At 41.4% G+C, this 25,983-nt stretch overlaps 1 protein-coding gene across 4 annotated transcripts in view; it reads left to right on the top strand.

The window, feature by feature from the left end:
- Positions 1-25,983, top strand: part of LOC119563663 (formin-like protein 19) — a 63,114-nt gene that overhangs the window by 20,861 nt on the left and 16,270 nt on the right. For all 4 annotated transcript variants that reach the window (XM_043527224.1, XM_043527225.1, XM_043527226.1 and 1 more), the window contains 8 exons: positions 2,092-2,265; positions 4,434-4,582; positions 9,046-9,222; positions 9,822-10,224; positions 12,817-12,979; positions 18,276-18,387; positions 23,153-23,243; positions 23,819-23,905. In XM_043527224.1, the coding sequence (XP_043383159.1) occupies positions 2,092-2,265; positions 4,434-4,582; positions 9,046-9,222; positions 9,822-10,224; positions 12,817-12,979; positions 18,276-18,387; positions 23,153-23,243; positions 23,819-23,905 (1,356 nt within the window). The remainder of the gene's footprint in view (positions 1-2,091; positions 2,266-4,433; positions 4,583-9,045; positions 9,223-9,821; positions 10,225-12,816; positions 12,980-18,275; positions 18,388-23,152; positions 23,244-23,818; positions 23,906-25,983) is intronic.

Genomic DNA, 25,983 nt, shown 5'->3' on the forward strand with positions numbered 1-25,983 from the left:
AAAGTTCTGATCTACAAATCATTAGGTTAAGATTTAGCTACTTAGTTTCTAAAACATTCAGATATTTTCAAATCATAAACCTGATTTCCTGATTATCTTAGAAAGTTTACAACAGCTTCGCAAACCCTGTAACACAGCAAATTTACCACTCTTCCCTCCTGCCCCTGCCCTTGACTGGGCCAAGCCTGCAGCTGGTGTAAATTGACATAGATCTAATTCACACCTCATTTAACCAGCAAAACCCTGTGTTCTCAGAATGTCCTGGATGAAACATAATGTCCTGGATGAAGTGAGCCCAGTCAGAGCAAGGGCTTGTCTGCACACAAATTATACTGCTTTAACTAGACTCTGTTCCTGTGCAGGAAGGATAATAACCTAGGCGATGTCTATGTTAAAACAGTATATCAGTGGGAGAATTCTTCTGTCAGCCTAGCTATTGCCTCTAGGGGAGGTGGATTAACTACAGTGAAGGGAGAACTACACTCATTGCTGTTGTGAGGTCTGGTCTATACTAGGAAATTAGGTCAGTTGTAATGACGTCACTCAGGGGAATGAAAAATCCACACGGCTGAGTGATACAGTTAAATTGGCCTAGCCCCAGAAAATTCTCACAGTGACCTAGCTGCCACCTCCTGGGGAGGGGGAATATGTACGCCGATGGGAGAAGCCCTCCCATCGGCGTAGGTAGCGTCTTCACTGAAGTGCTGGTGTTTTAAGTGTAGACATATCACATTCCAGGGTGCAATCTAAACCAGTGAGGGGTTGTCACTACCTGCCCTGCAACCTTGGATGCCTCGCAATGCTTTGCTGTTGTAGCTTCCACACTGAGCTGCTCACAAACAGACTGCATGCTGGTCACTTCCTGAATGTCTGTGTATAGCTGCAGTTCTGGTCCAGTGACACAGAATCTAGCAGCCTGTTAGCAACACACCAGCCACACTCTGGCTTCCAGCAGCCTGGGTTACTGCTTGCCAGGTAACCCCAACACATGTCCAGTCCTAAGTTTCCCCCAAAATGTGTGTTCTGTACTGTCCAGCCCTCTCCTGCCCAGTTCCGATATTAGAGGTCCATTGTCACTGTATGGGGTCAAAGTACAACACTTTGCTACTGTAATTGGAGTTTCCAAACAATTCACTTTAAACACAACACTGGATTAGTTCTGATTAAAGAATATTTAAATGTATTTAACTGCAAAGAGGTAGGTTTGAAATGAGTACAAGTATAAGGTATTAAAGTAAGAAATGCTTACAAGAGAAACAATATGAAAATGCTTCCTAGTAACTAAAACTTAACAAACAAGACTTGGATCAAGGTAAAATTATTTCCACATATTCTCGGCAATATAGCTGACCAAATTCTAAAGTTAGGATCTGCCCTCAAAGGCCAAAGGGCCGGTTCCTTTGTCGTCTTAGGTATAACAGCAAGTGTAAGAGAGATAGAGATAGAAAGAGGGCATATTTGGGGTGTTTCTTGTCCCTCACTTTTATAGACCAGTCACCCTTTGAAATGTATTTTCCTGAGGGTTACCCCTAAATAAAGTTCCTTCCCACCCTGAGGACAGAGACATGGAGCCTCATGGTGAAAGAAGTTCCATGTTGTTGTTTGTTAAAATGCGAGATCAATCTGTTTTTGCTCCCCTCCATTGCTAAAGAATGGCCACTTGACTCGTGATTGCCAGTCAACTTTGACACCTGTTCTTTGCCCAGTAATTAATGCTCCAGTGAGAAAATTATTCCACTAGCCTGTGCTGCTGCTGTAGAACAAGCTCTTATACTGGTTTATAGAAGATATGTGGAAAATTTCAAAGAAAACAATGCTTCAGAATGATGAATTGATGTATATTTATCAAAGAGATAAGGAAAACGCAGATGCAATAAATATATATTTCTATGGTAACGACAGTAAATACAGGACAGTGGTTGGATAAGAAAAAGTTTGTTCTTGATTCTAATTGTCAACAGAACAGATACATTTTCTCAATTGGCCCCTTAGCCAGGAACCAAAATATTTCATGTTAATATTGGTGGTAGTCCTTTCCTTGTTAATGAAGGGAAGAGGTGAAATTAAATGAAAAAGACCTTTCTCTTCCAGATTGATTTTAACACAGAGACCATTTTTAACATTGAGAAAGGGATCATCAAGAAACAGTTCCCATTTCCACAAGTTAAATCCTGTGAAGACGGTGAAGGGAGGCGCTTCAGCATCGCATTTCACGGGCATCCGCATTATGAGCTGGAAGCAATGTCTCTTGAAGATAAAAGAAAAGTAGGTTAATCTATTGTAATAAATTATTTATTATCATCAATTTAATATTAGGATGTGCTATGTGTTGTGCAAATGGAGAGGTTGATACATCCTTAATATATTTTTTTTAACAGACTTCCACCTAATTTACACTTTAGTGATTGCATTGGGTGTACTTGGGACATAGGAATGTAAGTGTAGTGTTGTGTATTTGGTTGTCGTGGTAATAGAACCTTGTTGTTGCTACGGCAACTGAGTTAGATTATTAGGGGATAGCCCAGCTGGTTTTGGCTGGTTTTTGGTTAGTTCAGTGTGTGGCAATAAATGGCTGCTTTTAAGGTTAACAGCTCTCTGTGTCTCCAGTGAGTTCTTCCTAAAACTGTTTTCCCCAAGGATATAACATGTAGGGCAGAATTTTATTTTCAGACAGACCTGTAAGGGGAACACTTTAACTCTGAAGAGAGAGTCCCTCATGATGAGAACTAATTAGTAGGTACAATTTTCCACCAAGTTAATAAAATACACATTCCCTTAAGTAAGGGGTACAGTTGTGTTCTTAGTCGCACCCCGTCAGCCTCCTTTAACACAGTGGCATGTGGCATATGTAGTCAAGTAGCTGTTACATATTTCAATTTTGTGTGCTGCATCTTTAAATTACTAAAGAGCTATCTGTCTATAGGAGCAGCTGCCATTTTGTTTGTGCAGCATGCTAGCAAGAAGACACACTCTGCTCTCTCAGGGAGACATCATGTTTCTTATTTCCCTGTTTTGTTCTTTTCCTTAATCCAAATCAAAAGTCATTAAGTAAATGGCTGCTTTTAGCGTAGGGAAAGCATACCATAAATGAGACCTGAGGAGTTCTTCTGTAACTCACTCTAGTGTTAAAGAAACATGTCCAGCTTTGTGATTGGAGGTCCAGCACAAAGAAGATGGATTCATTTCCCTAATTTCAGCTGGAATGTGGTTCGGTTGGGAAACTATTTAAACAAATCAACTCAGTTCTCTCCCATTGCCTGTACTTTAACTCAGACTCAAGCTTAAACTTCTCCAGGCAGCTATTTCCTCTTTATATGAGAAAAAATATATATGTAGATATTTATGAGAAAAATGAACTGAGGCCATCCTTGGGTTGCAGAAAGAGCCAGAGGTTTCAGTCTTTCCCCAGTAAAATACAGTGAGTGGCAGGAGATAAAAGTAGTGGGGACAGAACATAATTGAAAACCAACTTGGATACAGTTACCAAAGCTTGCAGTAACTCGGCAATGTAACGTTGTAAGGGCTCATGTGAACCCTTCTTTGGTTTGGAGGCTTGCAACTGGTGAGTTTCCCTTTGAGTTTCAGGCTCAGACAAATCCTAAATTTCACCAAATTTCACACTGGGTCTAGATAGATATGGACTGAAGCATCTGGCTCCAAACTCTCCATAAGGGCAGGGATGCTCAGGTCTGGAGATTTGATTCAGCCCATTATATGGGAGGCATTAAAGTCAACTGCAAAGTTTGGGTTAGAATTCAAACTTTCACGATGCCCCTGGGTGTTCTGATTCAGCCAAATGTAGACGTGGAGCCAGCTACAGAGTTCAGGTCTGATTCTGAACTCTCTCAAAATGTGGAGGGGTTTTGGCTCTCAGGTTTTCGTTTGGGCCCATCTCTATTGGAACCTTGCAAAGCTTATAAGAGTTTGCAGGTTTTCCCAACAAAACCATATTTTAGTTTAGATTTGCTCATTTTTCTGTCCACGTTCATTTAACACTAGGCCTGGGTTCAGCTGAAATGGGTCACAAGGCTGTCAATGAAGTCACTCCGAGTCTAGAGTTTGGAATGAGACCTCAACCTAGTCAAATGTTACCTGTTTTTTAACTGAGTGCTTGGTGATTTTCAGAAACTTGAATTGTACAATTAAGTAAGGAAACAATATGAGAACAGTAACAGAGAGATCTGTGTTTGACAATAAGCCTTTTTAGGAGGAGGATATACCATGCTTACACATCTTCATGTTTAAGGGTAGAGGCATACCAGCAAATTTGCATTGAGCTACATCACTTACTTAGTTTATGTAAGAGAAATTAATCTCCCTCTTTAGATGTCCATTTTATTCACAGATACATTTAAAAAACCCAACCCATTAACATAGTTTGCAAGGGTGCTGGTATGTAAAACATACACTAGCTACTGTCGCTTATTATACAGATATCACACCTGGTGAACAAAGTTACCCAGAGTAATTCATACAGGAGACCTGTAGAGTTCTGCTCTGGAAGACCTGCCAAATGTGATGTGATACATGAAGGACTACTGGATTTGCAGGAAGACAGTTATGCATCCATTAAATGGGTGAAGTATGAAATATATTTTTCTTTTCATAGCAGTAATTTCTATCTCCCAATTGCAGGAAGGGGGTGGATCTTTCAGAGGCTCTGATAATTATTTAACACTAGGATTTTAACTTGTGGATCAAGAAATGTCATTTTGGTTCACTTTATGGATTCAAATTTAGTGAATGAGTCTGTCTGAAATGAAAAGGAGTACTTGTGGCACCTTAGAGACTAACCAATTTATTTGAGCATAAGCTTTCGTGAGCTACAGCTCACTTCATCGGATGCATACTGTGGAAAATACAGAAGATGTTTTTATACACACAAACCATGAAAAAATGGGTGTTTATCACTACAAAAGGTTTTCTCTCCCCCCACCCCACTCTCCTGCTGGTAATAGCTTATCTAAAGTGATCACTCTCCTTACAATGTGTATGATAATCAAGGTGGGCCATTTCTAGCACAAATCCAGGGTTTAACAAGAACGTCTGAGGAATGGGGGCGGGGGGGGAACAAGGGAAATAGGTTACCTTGCATAATGACTTGGCCACTCCCAGTCTCTATTCAAGCCTAAGTTAATTGTATCCAATTTGCAAATGAATTCCAATTCAGCAGTCTCTCGCTGGAGTCTGGTTTTGAAGTTTTTCTGTTGTAATATCGCAACTTTCATGTCTGTAATCGCGTGACCAGAGAGATTGAAGTGTTCTCCGACTGGTTTATGAATGTTATAATTCTTGACATCTGATTTGTGTCCATTTATTCTTTTATCCTTTTATCTCTTGTCCAGTTTGACCATGCTGCTCTGCCAGGTACATTGGTCAAACTGGACAGTCTCTACGTAAAAGAATAAATGGACACAAATCAGATGTCAAGAATTATAACATTCATAAACCAGTTGGACAACACTTCAATCTCTCTGGTCACGCGATTACAGACATGAAAGTTGCGATATTACAACAGAAAAACTTCAAAACCAGACTCCAGCGAGAGACTGCTGAATTGGAATTCATTTGCAAATTAACTTAGGCTTGAATAGAGACTGGGAGTGGCCAAGTCATTATGCAAGGTAACCTATTTCCCCTTGTTCCCCCCCCCCCCATTCCTCAGACGTTCTTGTTAAACCCTGGAATTGTGCTGGAAATGGCCCACCTTGATTATCATACACATTGTAAGGAGAGTGATCACTTTAGATAAGCTATTACCAGCAGGAGAGTGGGGTGGGGGGAGAGAAAACCTTTTGTAGTGATAAACACCCATTTTTTCATGGTTTGTGTGTATAAAAACATCTTCTGTATTTTCCACAGTATGCATCCGATGAAGTGAGCTGTAGCTCACGAAAGCTTATGCTCAAATAAATTGGTTAGTCTCTAAGGTGCCACAAGTACTCCTTTTCTTTTTGCGAATACAGACTAACACGGCTGTTACTCTGAAACCTGTCTGAAATGAAGAACATATAAAAGGTAAGTATTGTTAGTAGGCTTGCAATAGCACCTAGCACAGTGAAGTCCTGAGTGCATGGCAGATGCTTCTAGATGCTACTGCAATACAAATAAATAATACAATGATTTTAATGGGTGAGCCTGGAGAATTTCCTTCTCCTTCATTTTCACCTTCTTTTCTTTTTACCTTCCTAACCACCCCATTTTCAACCACTAATGAAAAGAAGTAAAACTTCTGTCAAAGTAGCTAAAGAAGGTAAGTGTCCACCATAAGTTCTCTGCTAGAGGACAGTTTTCTCTCACTGGACAATTGGCTGTTCTGCAGCCAATAAGTCATTCTCTGTTCTCCTCTTGGCCTTCCTGTAGAGATGACCAACCACTGCCCTAAAGGGAGGTAACTTTAGAGCTATGAATAATGGTGGGCTAGGATTTAGACTGGAACCTCCAACTATTTTTTACACAGGCCACTAAATAGCCATCTGCTGGTAACAATGACTTTTTATTACCCCTTCAGCCATTATTGAACTAGGAACCTCTCAGTGAAGGCTTTAAAATGGCCCTTCAGTTTGTTCTGTTATGTCAGTTCATCCTGTCAAAAGATTTTGGGGGGAAAGAGGCCTATGGGGACCCCTCATAATGCAAGAAAGAAAGAAAGAAAACATTTAACATTGTAATTATCTGCACATAGTAATTATCTCAAAAGAATTCAGAGTTCCCAGGAAATGATTTTAATTGTTTTTAAAAGGCTACCATTGTATGTCTTGTAAACAGTATCCTCAAGAGCATCTTAGGATTTGCTACCCTGCTACATTTAACAGGTTTGCTAACAAACAAAAATTGACTTTTATTTATCTTGCAAAGCAAATCCCTGGTTGCTTCTCACATAATATTAATCCTCTTTTTTTTTTTTTTTTGGCAAAGTAAATAATGACGGGAGACACCCGGAGATCCTAGTAAGCCATAAGTCCCCGTTTTAAAGGAAGGAGCAATCAATATAATTGCCAGCTCCATTAAACAATTCTTATCGCTTTGACTCAGCATGTAGGCGTAGCTGTAACTTACGTTTTATGTTTTCTTCTTCCATAGTAACTAAACTTGTTTAAATTATACCCTATGGCCAGTGATGGGACAGTAAATGGGGAGGGCTCTGATTTACTACAGCAAATTCTTTCCCAGGTGTCTGGCTGGTGGGTTTTGCCCACATGCTCAAGGTCTAACTGATCACCATATTTGGGGTTTGAAAAGGATTTTCCCCTGGCTCAGATTGGCAGAGACCCTGGGGTTTTTTCGCCTTACTCTGCAGCATGAGGCCTGGGTCACTTGCAGATTTAAATGGTGGATTCTCTGTAACTTGAAGTCTTTAAATAAGGACTTCAGTAACTCAGCCAGGGGTTGTGGGTCTATTACAGGAGTGGGTGAGTGAGATCATAGAATATCAGGGTTGGAAGGGACCTCAGGAGGTCATCTAGTCCAACCCCCTGCTCAAAGCAGGACCAATCCCCAATTAAATCATCCCAGCCAGGGCTTTGTCAAGCCTGACCTTAAAAACTTCTAAGGAAGGAGATTTTGTGGCCTGCGATGTTCAGGAGATCAGACTAGATGATCATAATGGTCCCTTCTGACCTTAAAGTCTATGCGTGTAATTCTTCATAATTACGTAATCAACCTGCCACACCTTGGGGAGGAGTGGGAGGGAAGCACTGATGAAACTAGTGTCAGAGTGATAAAGAAGCAAAATAACCCTCAAGAGAAAGACCTTTATTAAAGTAGGGGCTAGACCCAACCAAGATTGTGGCCTTCTTGTGGTAGAGGCTGTATGTAGTGCGACAGTCCTTGGGAGCTTACAATCTAAATAGACAAGAGAAAGGGGAAACAGCCACAGAGAGGTGAAGAAATGTGCCCGAGGTGACACAGCAGATCAATAGTAGAGCTAGGTTTACAACCCAGGTCTCCTGACTCCCAGTTCAGTACCCTAACCACAAGACCACACTACCATCTCTGCCTTTAATTCAGCAAAGCGTTGTCCTTCTTCTATATAGTTTAACTTGCATTCACTCATGTAGTCTCTCTTCCTCCACATTGCAGAGGAGATAGTTCTTAAGTCAGGGAAAGGGGAGGTGGGTCAGAAACATGGCTAGTATTTAGAGTAGAGGAATTTGGGCCTTATGTTATTATTTAACACTTATGTTACAGTAGAACCTAGAAACCAAGCATCTCAAAACCCCATTGTGCTAGGTGCTGTACTAATGTATAGTAAATGACAGTCCTTGCCACAAAGAGTTTACAATCTAAAACAGTGGTTCTCAAAGCCAGTCCACCGCTTGTTCAGGGAAAGCCTCTGGCAGGCTGGACCGGTTTGTTTACCTGCCGCGTCCACAGGTTCAGCCAATCACGGCTCCCACTGGCTGCAGTTCGCCGCTCCAGGTCAATGGGGGCTGCGGAAAACCATGTGGGCCAAGGGACGTGCTGGCTGCCCTTCCTGCAGCCCCCATTGGCCTGGAGCGGTGAACTGTGGCCAGTGGGAATCACGATCAGCTGAACCTGCAGATGTGGCAGGTAAGCAAATCGGTTCAGCCTGCCAGGGGCTTTCCCTGAGCTAGCGGTGGACCGGCTTTGAGAACCACTGATCTAAAAGAAGAGACGCAGTCGGCAGATGAGAGAAATAAGCAGTTGCGGCTGGGAGGGAAGATGGGGTAACAAAAATAGTAGGATATGTACAGTTCTTCGCCCTTTAGTCAAGCCTCCTGGGTTTTACTCCTGGATCTGTCATTGGTTCACTGTAATATTATGCAAGGCATTCACCTCCCTTGCCTCAGTTTGCCCATGTAGTAGGTGGGGGTAATAAAGCCTACCTTATGGTTGTGGTGTTAGGCTTAATTCTTTAACGTTGGTTAGATGCTTTGTGATCTTGGATGAAAGGTGTAATGGGAGTATGAAGACTTCTTGATAAAAGAACTTATCTTCTGCTGCTTAAAGCAGAAGGCAAGGCTAGTGGTGATAGCGGTTAAGCGAGGAATGTGCTGATACCTCTATCCCTTTGTCCTTGAGATATTTGGTGCAGCTAAGTGAAACAGAACTGAGTTTATCTTGCATCGGCAACAATGGAGAGAACAAGAATGCAGACCCTGTAGCAAAGACAATTAATTTGTCAGGTGGAAATGTGAGTGTCATTAAAGAGAATGGATATGATACTTTCTCCATCCAGACCAAGGAACACAATTACTTGTAAGTATAGCTAGTAATTAATAATTTGATAAACAGAGCAATTAAAAATAAGGTTGAATAACCATGTCTCTAGATGCCCCAAAGTAGAATACAGCAACAGGAAAAAGCAGGCAGTCACAACCATGTGGATAAATGACTGGGTAACTGAGCTGTAGAAGTGGGTCTCAAAGTACCACAGAATGAAGTCAAATGCCTACATTTAAACCTGGGTAACAAAGGCTGTTTAGTCATCACTTTAGAGTTCATGGAGGGATTTATCCTTCGATGGCTATCTTAGTTGTTGTAAATAGTTTGACTAGCTTGTAGAGTAAGCACAAGGGTAATACCAAGGGGATTGTTCATCTTCCCCCATGAGGAGAAGAGGAATTATGAGGAAACTGTACCATAGAGTCAATATATGGTAAAGCTTCAGCTCTCTAACTTTAGAAACCTAAGCAATTAACTCTGACTGAAAAGGTCAGAGTCAGCAGCGCTAGTCTCCTTTGACAAGTAAAGCTGTCTAGCACCATTCTGCTTAAATCAGAAATACTTGTGGTTGTGTTAGTCAGCATGTTATTTACACTATCTTGGGTTTATATAATGTCATTCTTAAATTTTAGGTTTCGAATACCCTTTACTGTTCTGAATAACAGGGCAGAGGACATTAGCAAGCTCCAGAATGAATGGGTATCGCTCATAGACAGGTATTGTCTGCTGTGGAAGAATCGCTCAGAACCTCAGGAAGACTTTGGAGAAGACACCTCAGAGGCTGTATATGAAAAACTCATCTTCTCTCCAAATAAGCAGGCAGAAGGAGCCCACTGCCTTGCTCTGGGTTCTGAAGCAGCTCCCCGATCAACCCCCCTGACAGAGCAAGCAACCCCAGCATCATCATCATCATTTCCGCTTTCCAGAGTTCAGGCAGGGGTGCCGCCACCACCACCTTTCCTGCCGCCCTCCTGCCTCTTGCCAGCATTGAAAAGAACAAAAGCTTTTCACTGGGATGTTGTTCCTCAAGAGAAGGTCAGGATAAAAAGTAACTGCTCTTCATCATGGTCAAGTAGCTGATGCAGGAAGGGGAAAACTTTTTTAAAAAATGACAGGATGTGCAACTATGTTGCATGTACTACTGCAGTAATTATCCATGCAAATGGAGTAACTATTCCATGAAAGAACCTGGTCACCTAACTGCATGTGCAATTATCCACTTTGCAAGTGGGATTGCAGTAAATATTCATTCACATTGGTTGTAAAGTTGTACACACAGATTTTGCACAGGAAGTTGTACCCTTGGTTGAAAATCTATATGTTAATATATTTAACAGTTACCAAGGAATGAACGTGACAATGTTCTCATGCCAGTTTTTTTTCTTAAATGTTGAGAATAGGCAAAATCCACAGGCACATTAGCTGAAGATGTCACAGTTCAGGGCAACTGCACCTGTATTACTCCTTCACGGTCCCTCGAGAGCACCCATTCTAGGCTCTCAGCTCCTCAGCCATCACCTTTCTTGGGCAGAAACCTGCATCTCTTCCACTCTTGACTGGGTTTTTATAAAGGCTGCCCGGTTCCCTGCCCACATTGTGATATTCTCGGCCAGCATCTGTGATTTCGTTTCTCTTCAGAGTTAAGAACAGCATAATTGCCTGCATTACAGAGAGAACGTATTAAAAACAATATTAAAATTAAAATTAAAAACCAACATGCATGCTAAAAAGCATAACAGAGGTAAGTGTCAGTCCTTCAAAACCCACAACTGGGTTTTCTCTGTGGTTTCAAGTTCATAGCCATCTCAGATTCAGAAGCAGAGCAACTATGGTTTTCTGTTATACAGCTTGGGTTTTTGATCTTGGCCTCACATAACAGGAGATCAGCAGACAATGACTATGCACTCCTCCGGGCATAGTTTCAAAAGGCTGGGCCTTTGCATTACTGTAGAGGGGGAATTTGCATTCACTTTCCTCCAGATATTCCCCTGCAAAATCTCTTAACACTTTCTGTTCCAAAAATCTATTCTCGTCTGGCTCATTGGTCAATATAGTCCCTTGAACCCCCAGGTGTCACATCTGTGATGCCTTCCCTCTCTCAAGGTTACACACAGTCCTGGCCCACAATATTACATAAACCATTCATTTAATACAGTGGACTGCAAAGATACTTAAAGTGAATTCAATAATTCCCAAGGATATGACAGGTGATTGCCATATCTGTCAAAGATGGGATTTGCCCATCCCATGCACATCCTTAATGGCATCTTTTAGACCACCTGCTCTGTCTTCTCTGTCACTTCTTCCAGCCAGAGCCAGTGTTTACTCAGTCACAACTGGTGGTTGCCTTGAATTCCCCAGTATGCTCCAGAATCCTTTGTCTGAGTGACACAGGTGCTTCAGAGGAAGCAGCGCTGCACTCAATGTTCTGGGGCCCATCAGAGCACCAGCTGCACCTAGAAATAACAGATGGGGAAGAGACCTACCAAGCCACCTATTCCAGAAATGAAAGGAGGGGGGTATTGGTGGGAATTAAACTTCATATCTAGAGAAAAGCAGTTTAAGACTAGACTGCTGCTGAATGATAACAGCAGGATTAGTATTCTTCAGACACTTCCTTAGATATGACACCCTATCCTGCCACATAGTCTATGCCTAAGGCTACACCTGATAATACATGAAGGCTTTCCCTATACTTGCTAGTGTTATTTCCTCCTTGAGGAAAACTATGCACACAGCGTTGGGCAGTTCAAGCCTGGTTACTCCATCCATTTTCTTTATCTGACTCTGCCTGTTTGGCTTGGAGCCAATGTCCTGAAGCTCACAAGATGAGAACAGGCTTTCCTGTGAGATGCCCAGAATTTCCTGCTTCTGGCAAGCCAGCAGATACACAGAGAATGCTCCTGCAGTATTGTTGGCTCTGTACTTCCACTTCGAGCTGAAACACCGGGCCTTGCCCTCACCTGTGACAACTCATCCATTCTGAGCTAGCTCCTTTGGTCTTAGTGCCCCCATCCCAAACCCTGGAAACATGTATGACTTTTGACCTAAAGCCTCCCAACTCGGAGTCTGGTGCTGTGCTTTCCAGCAACATAGCCTGAGGTGAGCTAAAATAGATCTGTGTGTGGAGGGGGGATGGGTGATGAGAGAGTGAGAGAGCACAGTACATATCATGCAGTTAGGGGTAACATAGCTTGGGTGAAAGGTGGAACTTGGGAACAGCTGTTCTCTGTAGAACACTGCTCTGGGAACCTTGTGGTTGTCTAGATAGCATCTAGTGTCAGTTGCATACCTGCATCACCTTCAGGGAGGTTTGGAGCCTGTCTCCTGCTAAAGGGAGGATGTGTCAGAAACTCTGCAAGGTTCAATGCATACCTTCCCATAGGAGGGTACATTATGGCCACTTACCACACGTGCAGATTGTTTGCAGCTATACCCTGGCCTGCACAGAGTGATTTCATACTTCCATGTAGCTGGTACTCCTGCCAGTTGTTTTCTGGTTTTGTTTTGTCAAATGATGGGTCTGTCACTGTAAGAACAACAGTAATTTAAAGAAGCTGTTTGCATGGAAACTTTGTGGTAATGTTACTGTGACTTAAATTTATGTTGTTGCTCCTGTATTTTTAGATTCAGAAATCGATCTGGGCATCATGTAGCCTACATAAGAAAAAAATAGATGAATCTAGAATCTATGACCAGTTTCATATCCAGGACATGGCGGTATTTTCAGGCAACGAACCTTCAGTGAATCGGCATATTATGTTAAATCAAAAAATTGCACATACCTTCAGTAAGTGTAATAATATGAACTGTGTGCACATATTCTGAATGCATAAGGCAAAGCCTGCCTGCAGCTTGTATTTACGATTACCACAATATCATGTGTAAATCAGGTAGGTTCACATGTAAATGTCTAAATAGAAATTTTAGGACTGAATGGCCCAATTTCTCTAAATTTGACTCTTAAAAATTGTGTGTGTGTGTGTGTGTGTGCGCGTGCGCCCCTCCTCCTACCCCTCCCCCCCAGAAGATGCTTTGGGAAGAAGGACAAGGGCAAAGTTTACAAATATTTGAAGGGCAGAAGCACCAAAATGAGAGGAGAATTATTTAGGGTGCTGAGGTATAATTAGCAGCAGTGTGATGAAACTGAAAAAAGGGGCAGTATAGACTAAATATCAGGAAAAGCTTCCTGACAGTGAGATCTATTAGGCTGTAGATTATTTTCCCAAGGGAAGCAGTTTTAAGTTTCATGCTTTGGACACTGAAATCTAGACTAGACAAAACATGTGAGCACGTCCTGCAGAGCATAGTCCTTCTTTGACAGGGAGATGGACTGGATGATCCAAGGCTTTTCCCTCTCTCTTTTCTATGCTCCTATTCCCGGAATCGCCCTGCTTGCTGAGGTTTTGGCCCTATTTCAGGAGGGACCTCCACGGCCACAAAAGCTATCTTTAAAAGTCACAAAGCAAGCTCAGTTGCTGTTTACTGACTTTTTACTTTTAGAACCTGGCTTTCTCTAAGAGGTGAATATATATTTCTGTATGGTAGAGCTGTACTCCTCTTTCGTGCTTTGGTGGATATATTGCACCTAGTCCCATGATGTCACAGAAGATGGGCATGTGGGGCCTGATGCAAAGGCCAGTGGAGTCCATGGCAGGACTCCCATTGACTTTAAAGAGCTTTGCATGAGGCTAATGGCACATGTCACTGGTAGGGGGTGGTGGGGATAGAGTGAGGTACAGTGTATCAGGAAAACAGTGATACAGTTAATATTCTGAGTGCTTTGGAAATGTGAGCATGTAACTCATAGTCAAGGTTGCACAGGTGCCAATTTATGGAGCTGCCTCCATACCTAGCCTCAGAGAAGGAGAAATTGTTCATAACTTCCTCTAAATTTCTAATAAAATACACTTACGCTCTTCAGATGTGCCAAGTGCACTAAATGTACAATGTCTTTCTTTTGTTGAATTTAAAACACTGACACACGAAGAGCTGGAGTAATCTAGTTACAGTGGGCAACCTGCAGCCTGTGGGCTGCGAACTGCAGCCCATCAGGGTAATCCACTGGGAGCTGCGGGCAGCCGTGCAAATGTAAACAAACGGTCTGGCAGCCCGCCAGCGGATTACCCTGACAGGCTGCCGGTTGCCCACCACTGCCTTGGATTATTTACAGACCCCTGCAGGGAGAGCACTGGCTCTTTTTCCATGCAGGCACAGGTAGTTCAAACTACTAATGTAAGTTACCAGTCTGAATGACAGATCATCAGTTGGAGTCTTCCTCCTTGTATCTGGGGTACTACTCATTGGCTCTGCAGAAGACCTAAACTGGAATGAACTCTCACAGTTAATGAAACAGATCAATGGGTTAACTTGACTTTAGTAGTAAGATGACGTGAAACTCTTTCAATTACTCTAATGAGGAGTGGTAGTTGTAAAAGGATCAAGAATAATTGTTTTTCAGAGACTATTTTGATTTCTCTTACAAGCTGATCAAACTTTGATCAAAAGTTAAATTAATTCTAAAAAGAAAGTTAGATTAATCTCATAGTAAGTTCTGGCAACCACAGTTCTTAAATAAATTAATGAATAACAAGATGAGTCTCAAAAAGTCGTTAGGTTATAATTTCTTAAAAATTTACATGTTTTTCAAAGCAAAGAGAGTTGGAAAGGAATTGGAAGAGAAAAAAGAATAAGAAAGCACACAATATAGCTTAAAATATAGCTAGAATTATAGCCCAATATAGCTTAAATTTTTATTTAATTTATTTTTAGCTATTTCATGGTTTCTTGTACAAGAAATAAACTGCTCTAGAACCTGCTTACATGTGTCAGTGTGACAGAGACAAGAGCAGTACTGTCAGTCAACCAGGAAAGTGGACATCTAGGGCAATGGTTCTCAATGAGGGGTACATGTACCCCTGGGGGTACACAGAGGTCTTCCAGGGGGTACATCAACTCATCTAGATATTTGCCTGGTTTTACAACAGGCTACATAAAAAGCACTAGCGAACTCGATACAAACTACAATTTCATGTAGACAATGATTTGCTTATCCTGTTCTATGTACTATATCAGCAGTTCTCAAACTGAGGGCAAGTTCATTTTTTAATGGGGTCACCAGGGCCAGTGTTAGACTCTCTGGAGCCTACGGCAGAAAGCTGAAGCCTGAGCCCTGCTGCATGGGGCTGAAGCCAAAGCCCACATTTTTAAGTGAGGTGAAACTTGGGGTATGCAAGACAAATCAGACTGCTGAAAGGGGTACCATAGTCTGGAAAGGTTGAGAACCACTGGTCTAGGGCCTCAATGAAAAATTTATGCTAATGGAAAAGTGTGTGGTCTAATCTAATGGATAAATTACTGGTGTAGGAGTTGGAAAACCAGACTCTGCTGTGTGACCTTGGGCTTGCCACTTCACCTTTCTGAGCCTCAATTTTCCCATGTGCAAAATGGGGAAAATCCTTAACTGACTTCGGAAATGCTTTGAGATCTGTAAATGGAAAGCTCTGTAAGGAGAGCAAAATATTATTCCAGGGAGCTGTTGGTAACACATTTAATTCTGAAGGAACTGTAAAAGTTACTGAAGGTGACTTAGAGTTAGGGAAGGAGAAGTAGAGTGGAGATTTCGGCTCAGATACTGTGAAAGTTAGGGGAAAACCTAAAAAAAAATAGTGGCCATTCCCTTGAATAAACAACTCAATTCAGTTCACCTTTGTGTACATCCCTTTTGGGTCAGATTTCCATGATTATTCTAGAAAATAAGTTCAATGCCACCAATGTTTATGGACACGATAAATTTTAAGCACCTTTATTTAGAGAATATTAGTGGAAAGCCAATTCTGAACTCAGACCACAAATATTTGCACTAGCAACCTGATTCTAAGAGTTCTAGAAACTGAAGCAAGCCCATTGACCTGTGTGACTAACCAACATACAGCAGCTTGAATTTTATCTGTTAAATACTTGCATTGGACTGCTCCTGACTAAAGTTAGGCAAATAATGGATTTTTTTTTTTTGGTTTGTTGGCAACTGAAAAAATCATTGTTTCAATTTTGAGAATTTTTTGGTTTTAAACATTTTAAAGTTAAAAGAAATTTCTAAACAAAGTCATTTTGAACTGAAATGTTTTATTGTGAAAATGTCAAGACAAAAATGTTTAACTTTTTTTAGAATTTAAAAAAAAAATTTTTTTGACCAAAACAATTTGGTGAAATCAACACAATCTACAAAATATTATGGTGTTGGTGAATGTGCATTTTTCACCAGAAAAAAATGTTTGAGTTGAAAAACTTCACCTGTTTGCAGGCCAAAAGTTAGTCAGTGACTAATTTCAAAGTCTGAATACATTCAAGAAAATCATGAACTGTTTGAGGACAGTTTGTGATCAGGAAGAGGCTAAATTTGTTGACTAAATCATTCAGTGCATAGAATTTCATCTCTTCTTCCCATCTGCTCTCCTGTCTCCACAGATTCACTCTGAGCCAAGCATGTGTATAAAATGTCACAGTTCTGATCCATTTGTATTTCAGGTCTCACACCAACAGTATTACTAAAGAGAGAGTTGGAACAGGAATATATTCTAATCCTGATTCATCCTTTGTAGGCTTCCATGACACCAATGCAGTGGGCAGAACAGGGTGTGGGAGGAGGCAGAGATTGAACATGCTATACTCCATCTCTTCCCAATTGGCAGACGGTCCCTTGGGGTCCATTTCCAGCTGGTGCAACCCCCCAAAGCTACTGTAACCTGGGTTGGGATGAGGCAGAGAATGAGTGACCCATAAGTGTGGTTCCTGACAGCCCCCTTCTTCTGTTGAACTCCAGTCCAGCAGAGAATCTGAGCCAAAAAGTCTATAGCAACATTTAGAAGCATGTTTAAGCGTCTCACTTTTCTTTCTGTTTCTATATATATTTTCCCCTTTGCTCTGTGTTGATGATGCTGAAGGCTGAGAACACAATACCAAACAGGTTGTGGTATTATGGGCTGTGCCTTTAGGGACTGAACTTTGATATTCACAGAGAGGTTGGCAGTCATTTTTTTCAGGTAGTTGGCTTAGAATGCAGGATCTTTACCCATCATTGGGAACAGATAAATAAGCCTGTTTGATTATTCCCATTTCTCTTTTGTAGCTTCTAATATGAGCCAGGCTGTCTCTAGCACATTATAAAACCCCCCAAAACAACCATACTCAGAGGATGGAACCCCAGGAAACCATGTCCCTTTAGAGTATGTCTACATTGCTAAAAAGGTGTGTTCTTAACTCAAGTTAGCTAACCCAAGTTAAAATAGCAGTGAAGACATGACAACTCAGGTTAGCAGCTTGAGTTAAAACCTATAGTAAAGGCTGGGCTTGAACTTTAGCTGCAAAGCTGAGTTGCCATTGTATTCAATGCTATTTGCAGCTAACCTGACTTAAGAACATACTTTTTGCAGTGTAGACATACCCTTAGGGGTAGCCCTTCCAGGGGAGGGTTGAAGTGCAGTGTAAGGGAAGCTTGCATTGCTGCTGCCTTTATTTTGTGGATAAACAGATGACTAGTCTCCAGGGCTGTCAATTGGTACCTTTCATGAGCTTTAAAAAAAACCAAAAATAAATGGAAGGTTTAATATCTTTGATATTCAAAGCACTAGAAGAAATAAAATAAAGATCAGTGTGTAATTGTATGCTGTTTTTTATTCCAAACAAATGAAAGTGTACTCTGACTACTAGGCTGAGCTCAACAGGAATGTGAGCTGTAGCTCACGAAAGCTTATGCTTAAATAAATTTGAGTCTCTAAGGTGCCACAAGTCCTCCTTTTCTTTTTAGGAATATTTTAATAGTAAGCACTTGTGTGCCTTCAGCTGACAGTATCTTGATAGTTCTGTCTAATGCAACGACTGCATTCTAACAAAAAATAATCTGGATTTTTGCTGCTCTACAGCTGTTTGTACTTGAAGAGAATATAAAGACAAGGGTTTTCACCTGAACTTTTAGTGGCTGCTAAGTGAAATCTAATTTTATCAGGGAAGTGAATGTGAAATGTTCCCATGTTTTCCCTCCCTTGTACATTTATCTCCAAGTAATCAAAGAATCATTCTCCCTCTAGACATTTTTCTGAAAAGTTTTCATATAAAACCAAACCAGCTGAAAGAAAAATTATACATTCTATATGAAGACGGTGGCGGACTTACAGATGAGCAGATTACTGCCCTAAGAAGGTAACCTTTTGGATTCAATTCTTTATGATATCTATTACCAGATTCATTTTCTGCAAATAAAGGAACATTCAGGGAAAATGTTTACCCAGGCATCCGATGTACCCTGACTGCTGCATTGAAAATTAGAGGAGCATGTATAAATGTCATAGTCTGCTATCCATTGTTCCCCAAAGAAACCAGCAGCCACCTGCTATAGCTTGTGCAAGCTTCAGGAAAGCCGGAGTTTGGGAAGTGACAGCAAGTCAGACATGATTTTAAGTCTAGTGGTTATGTGTAGTGCAAAGTGAGTGAAATGAGAATGCATTGGGTCAGTGGGATTTCCCATGTCCATGACAGCATTATCTTTATGGGGAAAATCCACTACAATCCAATATAGTGTTAGCTTGTTATGCCATCAGTTATTTGTTTGAGAAAAAGACAAATAAAGAGAATCCTGTTTCTCTTTTGAATACCGGTTTGGAGAGGGGCAAGGTGGGCGGGTCTTATAAAAGCTTTTTTCGGACAGACGGATGTTATGGACATCACACAGAGTATTTATTAGGGGTAGAGATTTTTTGATCCAACACCGAATATGAAGTTTCTGTAACTTTTTTAAATTTGTGCTTATTTATATCCATAGGGACAGATTTTCAAAGGCACAAGTAGGACATAACCACCTGCAGTGTATAGGAACTGGGTAGTATCCCTTTAAATAGTTTGTGAGCCTGGATGCCTAACTGCCCTTTTTTGCCTTTGAAAATCTTCCCCATAATACATACAGATGTGTATGTGCCTATTCCAGGGGTTTGGTACCTTTGCCATAAATTTAAAATACTCATGTAAAAATTGTCAAGCAGCTGCTTTTCTTCCCCAATCAAGAACATCTTCAACTTATTTGATCAAGATATTGTTGGGGAGGTGAAGGATGCAGGTGTTAAAAAAATTATTAAAACACTGCTCCTTCTGCTTTAGAGGGTAGGTTTAAATCTGCCCTTTGAAAAGTGATTTTGGAACCCTGACTCTACTCTCCACCGGGCGTTTGTCCACATCACACACCACTTATAAATGCCTGGAATTATATTTGTGCTTAGAAGCTGACCAGAACTGGAAGATCAGTGGTATTGCATGTATTGTGCGGGGGAAGTTTGTACAAAAACCTGCATGCAATAGAAGAGGATTTAGACAATTCAATAATTCCCCTATCATAGGCACAAACAAAGTCATATTAATGTTTTTAAAGGCATTGATATTCTGGTGAAAGATTTCCTGGTACCTGGGTGCAACTAAGTTACTAGTTTATACAGTCTGTGGGCCAGATTCTCAGTTGGTGAAAACTAGCCTGGCTCTGTGGAAGTTAATGGTGCTATGCTGATTTACACCAGCACAGGATCTGACTCTGAAGCCTTGGTTACAAAAAGTGACTTTATTCTCTAGTTCCTAACTATCCTGACTTAAGTACATGCTAGCCAAGAATTAACTCTCCTGAAATACTTTGTTAATCTGTGGCAGTCTATAAGCAAACAGGTGGGTGGGGCTAATAGGAGTGAACAAATGCCACTGATAACATAATTTGGCAGCGTGCACAGGACAAGTTCAATCTTAGTTGCAGGTGGCAACTATGTAAACTCTCTCTTAGGAGAGAAAGCACGAGTTACGGGAACTCTCACTGAAGTTAAAGGAGGGAGTTCAGGGAGCATTTTTTTACAGGAATAACTCAGATATTAAACAATCCTTATGACCCTGGATATTAAACAATGCTCTTACCCTAGACCTACCCTGTATGTGCAAACACATATCCTCCCCAAACATATACCCCGCGTTCAGACCTCAAAACACCACTCTCTATTTACACCAATGTCTTCAGCTGATTTAAATCAGTTCAGCTCCATTGAAGTTAGTGGTGATACATTGATTTACACCAGCTGGGGTACTAGCTCATTAAGCACTGATATAAAATGGAAAAGGATTTTTTCAAGATTTCAAAGTGCTGTTTTATATAGTGATGATGTTGAGAGAAGCATTAACAGATGCAGCTGTGTGTAGTGTTAGATTCTATATGAGGGCAGGTATTCTGTTCTGTGCTAATGTATTGTCAGAGTCTAATGTAGTTACAAATTTCAGCAAGAGTTTGAGAGCTTTTTTCTCCTTATATGAAACAGATTTCATATACATTTCAGAATCAAGAGCCCGATTTTCAAAACAGCTCAGTGTCCTTCAGTTCCCGTTTAGACACCTAAATGAAGTGGGCAGATTTTCAAAAGTGTTCGGTACCTAGCAGTTTCTCTTCAGAACACTGGACTCAGAACAACAGAAGCTTCAGGAAAATGATCATTTCTGAGAATCTGCCCACTACATCTGGGTGCTGAAATGGGAACTTTTGAAAACTTGGCCCCAATTATTTAGGAAAACTGATGTATGTTCTAGGAGCCTAAACACTGTACACGTTTACAATGAGTCAGGAAACTTTTTCTGAAGCATTCCTCCTCTGTGTAAAATGAACCTGTTACAGTATAAAAACATCAATGGGAAATCCAAAGCCTACTAACCAAAGGAAAATGCACAACATTTTACAGCTAAATGCAACATTAAAATATTAAGGTCATGACTAGTGGGCAAAATTCTGCTTTTATTTTGGAGTAAATATGAAATAAATCATATAAATCAATGGGGTTTAATCATATAAATCCCATTGGAGGAGCTGTGTGGCTGAATCTATAAAAAGTTAAGGTAAATCTTTACTTTCCCACTCCTGGCTTTCATTGTTTGGTGCTTTGAACTTTCAATTTTCTATGTACATATTAGACTAATGTATAAAGTTTCCATTGGAAAAAAGTTTTGGGGAAAAATCAGATTTTCAAGTAAACAAACATTTTCTTAGAAAGTGTCATCTTTCTTTCAATTTTTTGGATTTTTTAAATCAGAAAACTTAAAATTGAGTACTTTTGGCTGAAAACCAAAAATATCCCTCAGCACCCAATCTGGGAAACTCTTGCCAACCTACCAACACCTGAGGAGGTCTGCAAAGCAATTAAACAAATGAAGAACAAAAAAGCAGCAGGTCCTGACGGCATACCAGCTGAAGTACTGAAAGTGGGGGGAGAAACACTGACTAACAAGCTTCACTTGCTGCTCGTCAAAATCTGGCACACCGAAGAAATCCCTGCTGACTTATGTAATGCTAACATCATCACCATTTTCAAAAAGGGAGACAGCGCTGTCTGTGGCAACTGTCGAGACATTGCCCTCGTCTCCATCGCTGACTAATCTAATTGCCTTCTATGATGAGATAACTGGCTCTGTGGATGAGGGGAAAGCAGTGGACATGTTGTTCCTTGACTTTAGCAAAGCTTTTGATATGGTCTCCCACAGTATTCTTGCCAGCAAGTTAAAGAAGTATGGGCTGGATGAATGGACTATAAAGTGGATAGAAAGTTGGCTAGATTGTCGGGCTCAACGGGCAGTGATCAATGGCTCCATGTCTAGTTGGCAGCCGGTATCAAGTGGAGTGCCCCAAGGGTCAGTCCTCTGGCCAGTTTTGTTCAATATCTTCATAAATGATATGGAGGATGGTGTGGATTGCACCCTCAGCAAGTTTGCAGATGACACTAAACTGGGAGGAGAGGTAGATATGCTGGAGGGTAGGGATAGGATACAGATGGACCTAGACAAATTAGAGGATTGGGCCAAAAGAAATCTGATGAGGTTCAACAAGGACAAGTGCAGAGTCCTGCACTTAGGACAGAAGACTACAGACTAGGGACCAAATGGCTCGGCAGCAGTTCTGCAGAAAAGGACCTAGGGGTTACAGTGGACGAGAAGCTGGATATGAGTCAACAGTGCGCCCTTGTTGCCAAGAAGGCCAATGACATTTTGGGATGTATATGTAGGGGCATTGCCAGCAGATTGAGGGACATGGTCGTTCCCCTCTATTCGACATTGGTGAGGCCTCATCTGGAGTACTGTGTCCAGTTTCGGGCCCCACACTACAAGAAGGATGTGGAAAAATTGGAAAGAGTCCAGCAGAAGGCAACAAAAATGATTAGGGGACTGGAACACATAACTTATGAGGAGAGGCTGAGGGAACTGGGTTTGTTTAGTCTGCAGAAGAGAAGAATGAGGGGGGATTTGATAGCTGCTTTCAACTACCTGAAAGGGGGTTCCAAAGAGGATGGATCTAGACTGTTCTCAGTGGTAGCAGATGACAGAACAAGGAGTAATGGTCTCAAGTTGCAGTGGGGGAGGTTTAGGTTAGATATTAGGAAAAACTTTTTCATTAGGAGGGTGGTGAAACACTGGAATGTGTTACCTAGGGCAGTGGTGGAATCTGCTTCCTTAGAAGTTTTTAAGGTCAGGCTTGAGAAAGCCCTGGCTGGGATGATTTAGTTGGGGATTGGTCCTGCTTTGAGCAGGGGATTGGACTACATGTCCTCCTGAGGTCCCTTCCAACCCTGATATTCTATGATTCTATGATTCTAAGATTCTTGCTGGATCTACAAATGAAAAGCTGCTGCTTAAGTACTGCATGTTATTATTATTTCCCAGGCCACATGTTTGTGTTTAACTGATTACTATGATCACCAGATATGTATGTGGCCACTTACTGTTAGCTTCCCCTGCAGTTGGACTGAACTCCTGGGAAGTATGCTTACTAAATAATCTGAAAGAGAACAAGTAGAATATAATACAAAATACCAAAGGTACAATATATGGAATGGACAAACTGTATACATACATACAATATTTTTCTCGGAAAGAAAACTTCTTATTTTCATTCATTATTTCTCAGATATCTGCCAACTCCAAAAGATTTAGAAATGTATCAGTCCTTCAAGGGATCTCCTTCAGAGCTGCATGTGGTTGATCAGTTTATGCTAGAGGTAAGCAAATGTAGCAGTGATTAAAAACATGTCATGTGAGATTTCTGGGATTCCCTTTTCCAGCATGGGTTAAAACACTTCAAGAAACTGCCCTTCCTATGATATTTTGGCATTTATATTTCTAATCCCAGCCAGAGTCAGGATATGGAGAGGCACTCAGGAGGGAGAGCATATGGAGAAAAGTTAAGCACATCTTATGATCCTCCCTGCTCCCACTGAAAATAAGAAGGGATTGGATTGTTTTGGGCCAGATTTCCAGAAACTTTAGACACAGAATTGTGTGTAGAAAGAGCCCATTCTTATTCCCAAGAGGTCGGTGTCATTGTTTTTAATGACATCTGGCCGCAAATGCATGTGTATCTGTGTGCTTAATTTGCACATACACCTTATGTGTGCAATTGTATGACTAAATTTTTAAGGGGTAGTGTAAAATTAATACATGAGAATAGTGCTATAAAAATCTGTGTCTAGGTCTGAATTGACAAACCCATTATTAAAAGTACACATTTGATTAACACAATATTTGCTGGATGATCATTTCACAACTGATTCAGATTCTATCCTGTCCTATGCAGATGTGTAAAATTCCTCATTTAGGCCAAAGATTGGATCTCTTGCTTACGATACGAGAACTTCCTGGGTGCATGGGTGATCTGGAGCCTGTAAGTGACATGACTTGCTTATGGTTTATGTTTAACTCAAATCCACCAGTTACATATTAAAGCACCAGATGTCTTTGATGCAAATTTTAAAAGTCAGTGTATGTGAGGTGAGCTTTTCAATGGGAAAACAGTTCACCAGCCATAATGTTGACAGCTCATATTGTAATAATGCAGGCAGCCTGATGTATAAGATGTCATTTCACTGCATTATTCAAAAGCAATGTGCAAAAGAGTTTTGATCTATATGGCTCATGGCTTTTATAGCCAAGGGAGTCAAAACTAGTATGAAACTAAATTAAAGATGGTCTAGATTTGAAATACAATATGTACTACCTGCTGGTGTGTTTAAAATACCCTTGGATAAGCCAAAACTTGAGGTCATTTATTAACACAATGCCACCTGCAGAATGCAGGACCTTAGGAATGACATGAGACACAGTTTAAACCAATCAGCGCATCTGACATTTTGTGGATGTTGCCTGGAATACGTTTTTAAGGCACTAGATGGGTGAATCCTTTATTTTGTTTTTTTTAAAAAGCCACAGTAGTCTACAATAATAGTCCCCCCCTTACCCCCCCAAAAAGCCCAAACTAGAACAGCATATATTAGTGACATTGCAGGACATTTGGGGAGCTGCTATGGTAAAACACTGTAGCATTTTTTTTTAAATGCTACCTCCTCTGACTCGCCCTGCTGTTGATTGGACTGGCAGTGGGAAGGACAGCCCAGAGTAGAGTAGCAAGGGGAGAGTATATGCCTGTGAAGGCTGGATTGGGCCCCTCCTCGCACACCTCCTCAGGTTCTCCATCTCCCATTGGTCAGCCAGCAGGAGAAGTGCTCCCCTGTTAATTTAAATCCTTCCTGAGTTCCAGGGCCTCTTGGCCCTATAGTTGGAGGAATGACATTAAAACTAGAGCTGGTTGGAACAATTTCATGAAGTCAAAATGTTTCACAGAGATGCATTGGTTTTGATGAGAGAGAGACACACACACTCAGAGCTAGGTACTCGCTGACTCTATAGCCTAGTTCAGTGATTCTCAAACTGTGGGTTGGGAACCCAAAGTGGGTTGCGACCCTGTTTTAATGGGGTCACCAGGGCTGGTGTTAGACTTACTGGGGCCTGGGCTGAAGCTGAAAGTTGAGCCCTACCTCCAGGGCTGAAGCCAAAGCCCGAGCCCCACCACTCAGGGCCAAAGCCCAAGGGCTTCAGCCCGGGGCGCCGGGGCTTGGGCTTTGGCTTTGGCCTTCCTGTCCAGGGGGCTGTGGCTTTGCCTTCCCCTGCCCCAGGGCGGCAGGGCTCGGGTGGGCTCGGGCTTCGGTCCCCCTCCTGGGGTTGTGTAGTAATTTTTGTTGTTAGAAGGGGGTTGTGGTGCAATGACGTTTGAGAACCCCTGGCCTAGTTAGAGTACTGGCCAAAGAGGTGGGATACGCAAGTTCAAGTCCCTGCTTTTTTCTGGTTCAGAGTAAGCTGAGGAAAAAAAACCTACGCTGAATCAGGCACAGCAGACACTGGAATTTGCATCTTCCCTCTCCCGGGCCTGAGCCCTAACCACCAGGCTGCGCACACACTTTGAGCTGAAAATGAACATTTTCACAAACTTGTTTTTTGCAAAAATGTTGAAAAGATTTTGTTTTCATTCTGCATTGCAGTGAAAACAAATGAAAGTTGCCACAAAATGGAATTGTTGTCCCCTGTCAACTCTAATTAGGGTTGTCAATTTTGGTTGCCCGAATTACTGGAGGTTCCATCATATGACATAATCTTTAATTCCTGGAGACTCCAGGACAATCCTGGAGGGTTGACAACCCTAGGTCTAATTAAAATCATAGTAACACTGAGCACAATTCAGAACAAGACTAGAGCGAGAACACTGGTGAGACACACATTTCTGACCCTGTCTAGCTCAGTGTTACACTCCTGCCCTCCCACACTGAAACCAAATAACTGAATATTTGCGGAATGTGGTTTAATGATTGCTTTGAAGTTATAATAAAATGGTGATTTATTACTCACTGCACAGTATATTAGTTCCCTAGGTGTCTTATTACTTGGGCTGAATAACATATATGTGTAATG

This window comes from Chelonia mydas, chromosome 13 (genome assembly GCF_015237465.2).
Source record: "Chelonia mydas isolate rCheMyd1 chromosome 13, rCheMyd1.pri.v2, whole genome shotgun sequence".
In the NCBI taxonomy this organism is placed as follows: Eukaryota; Metazoa; Chordata; order Testudines; family Cheloniidae; genus Chelonia; species Chelonia mydas.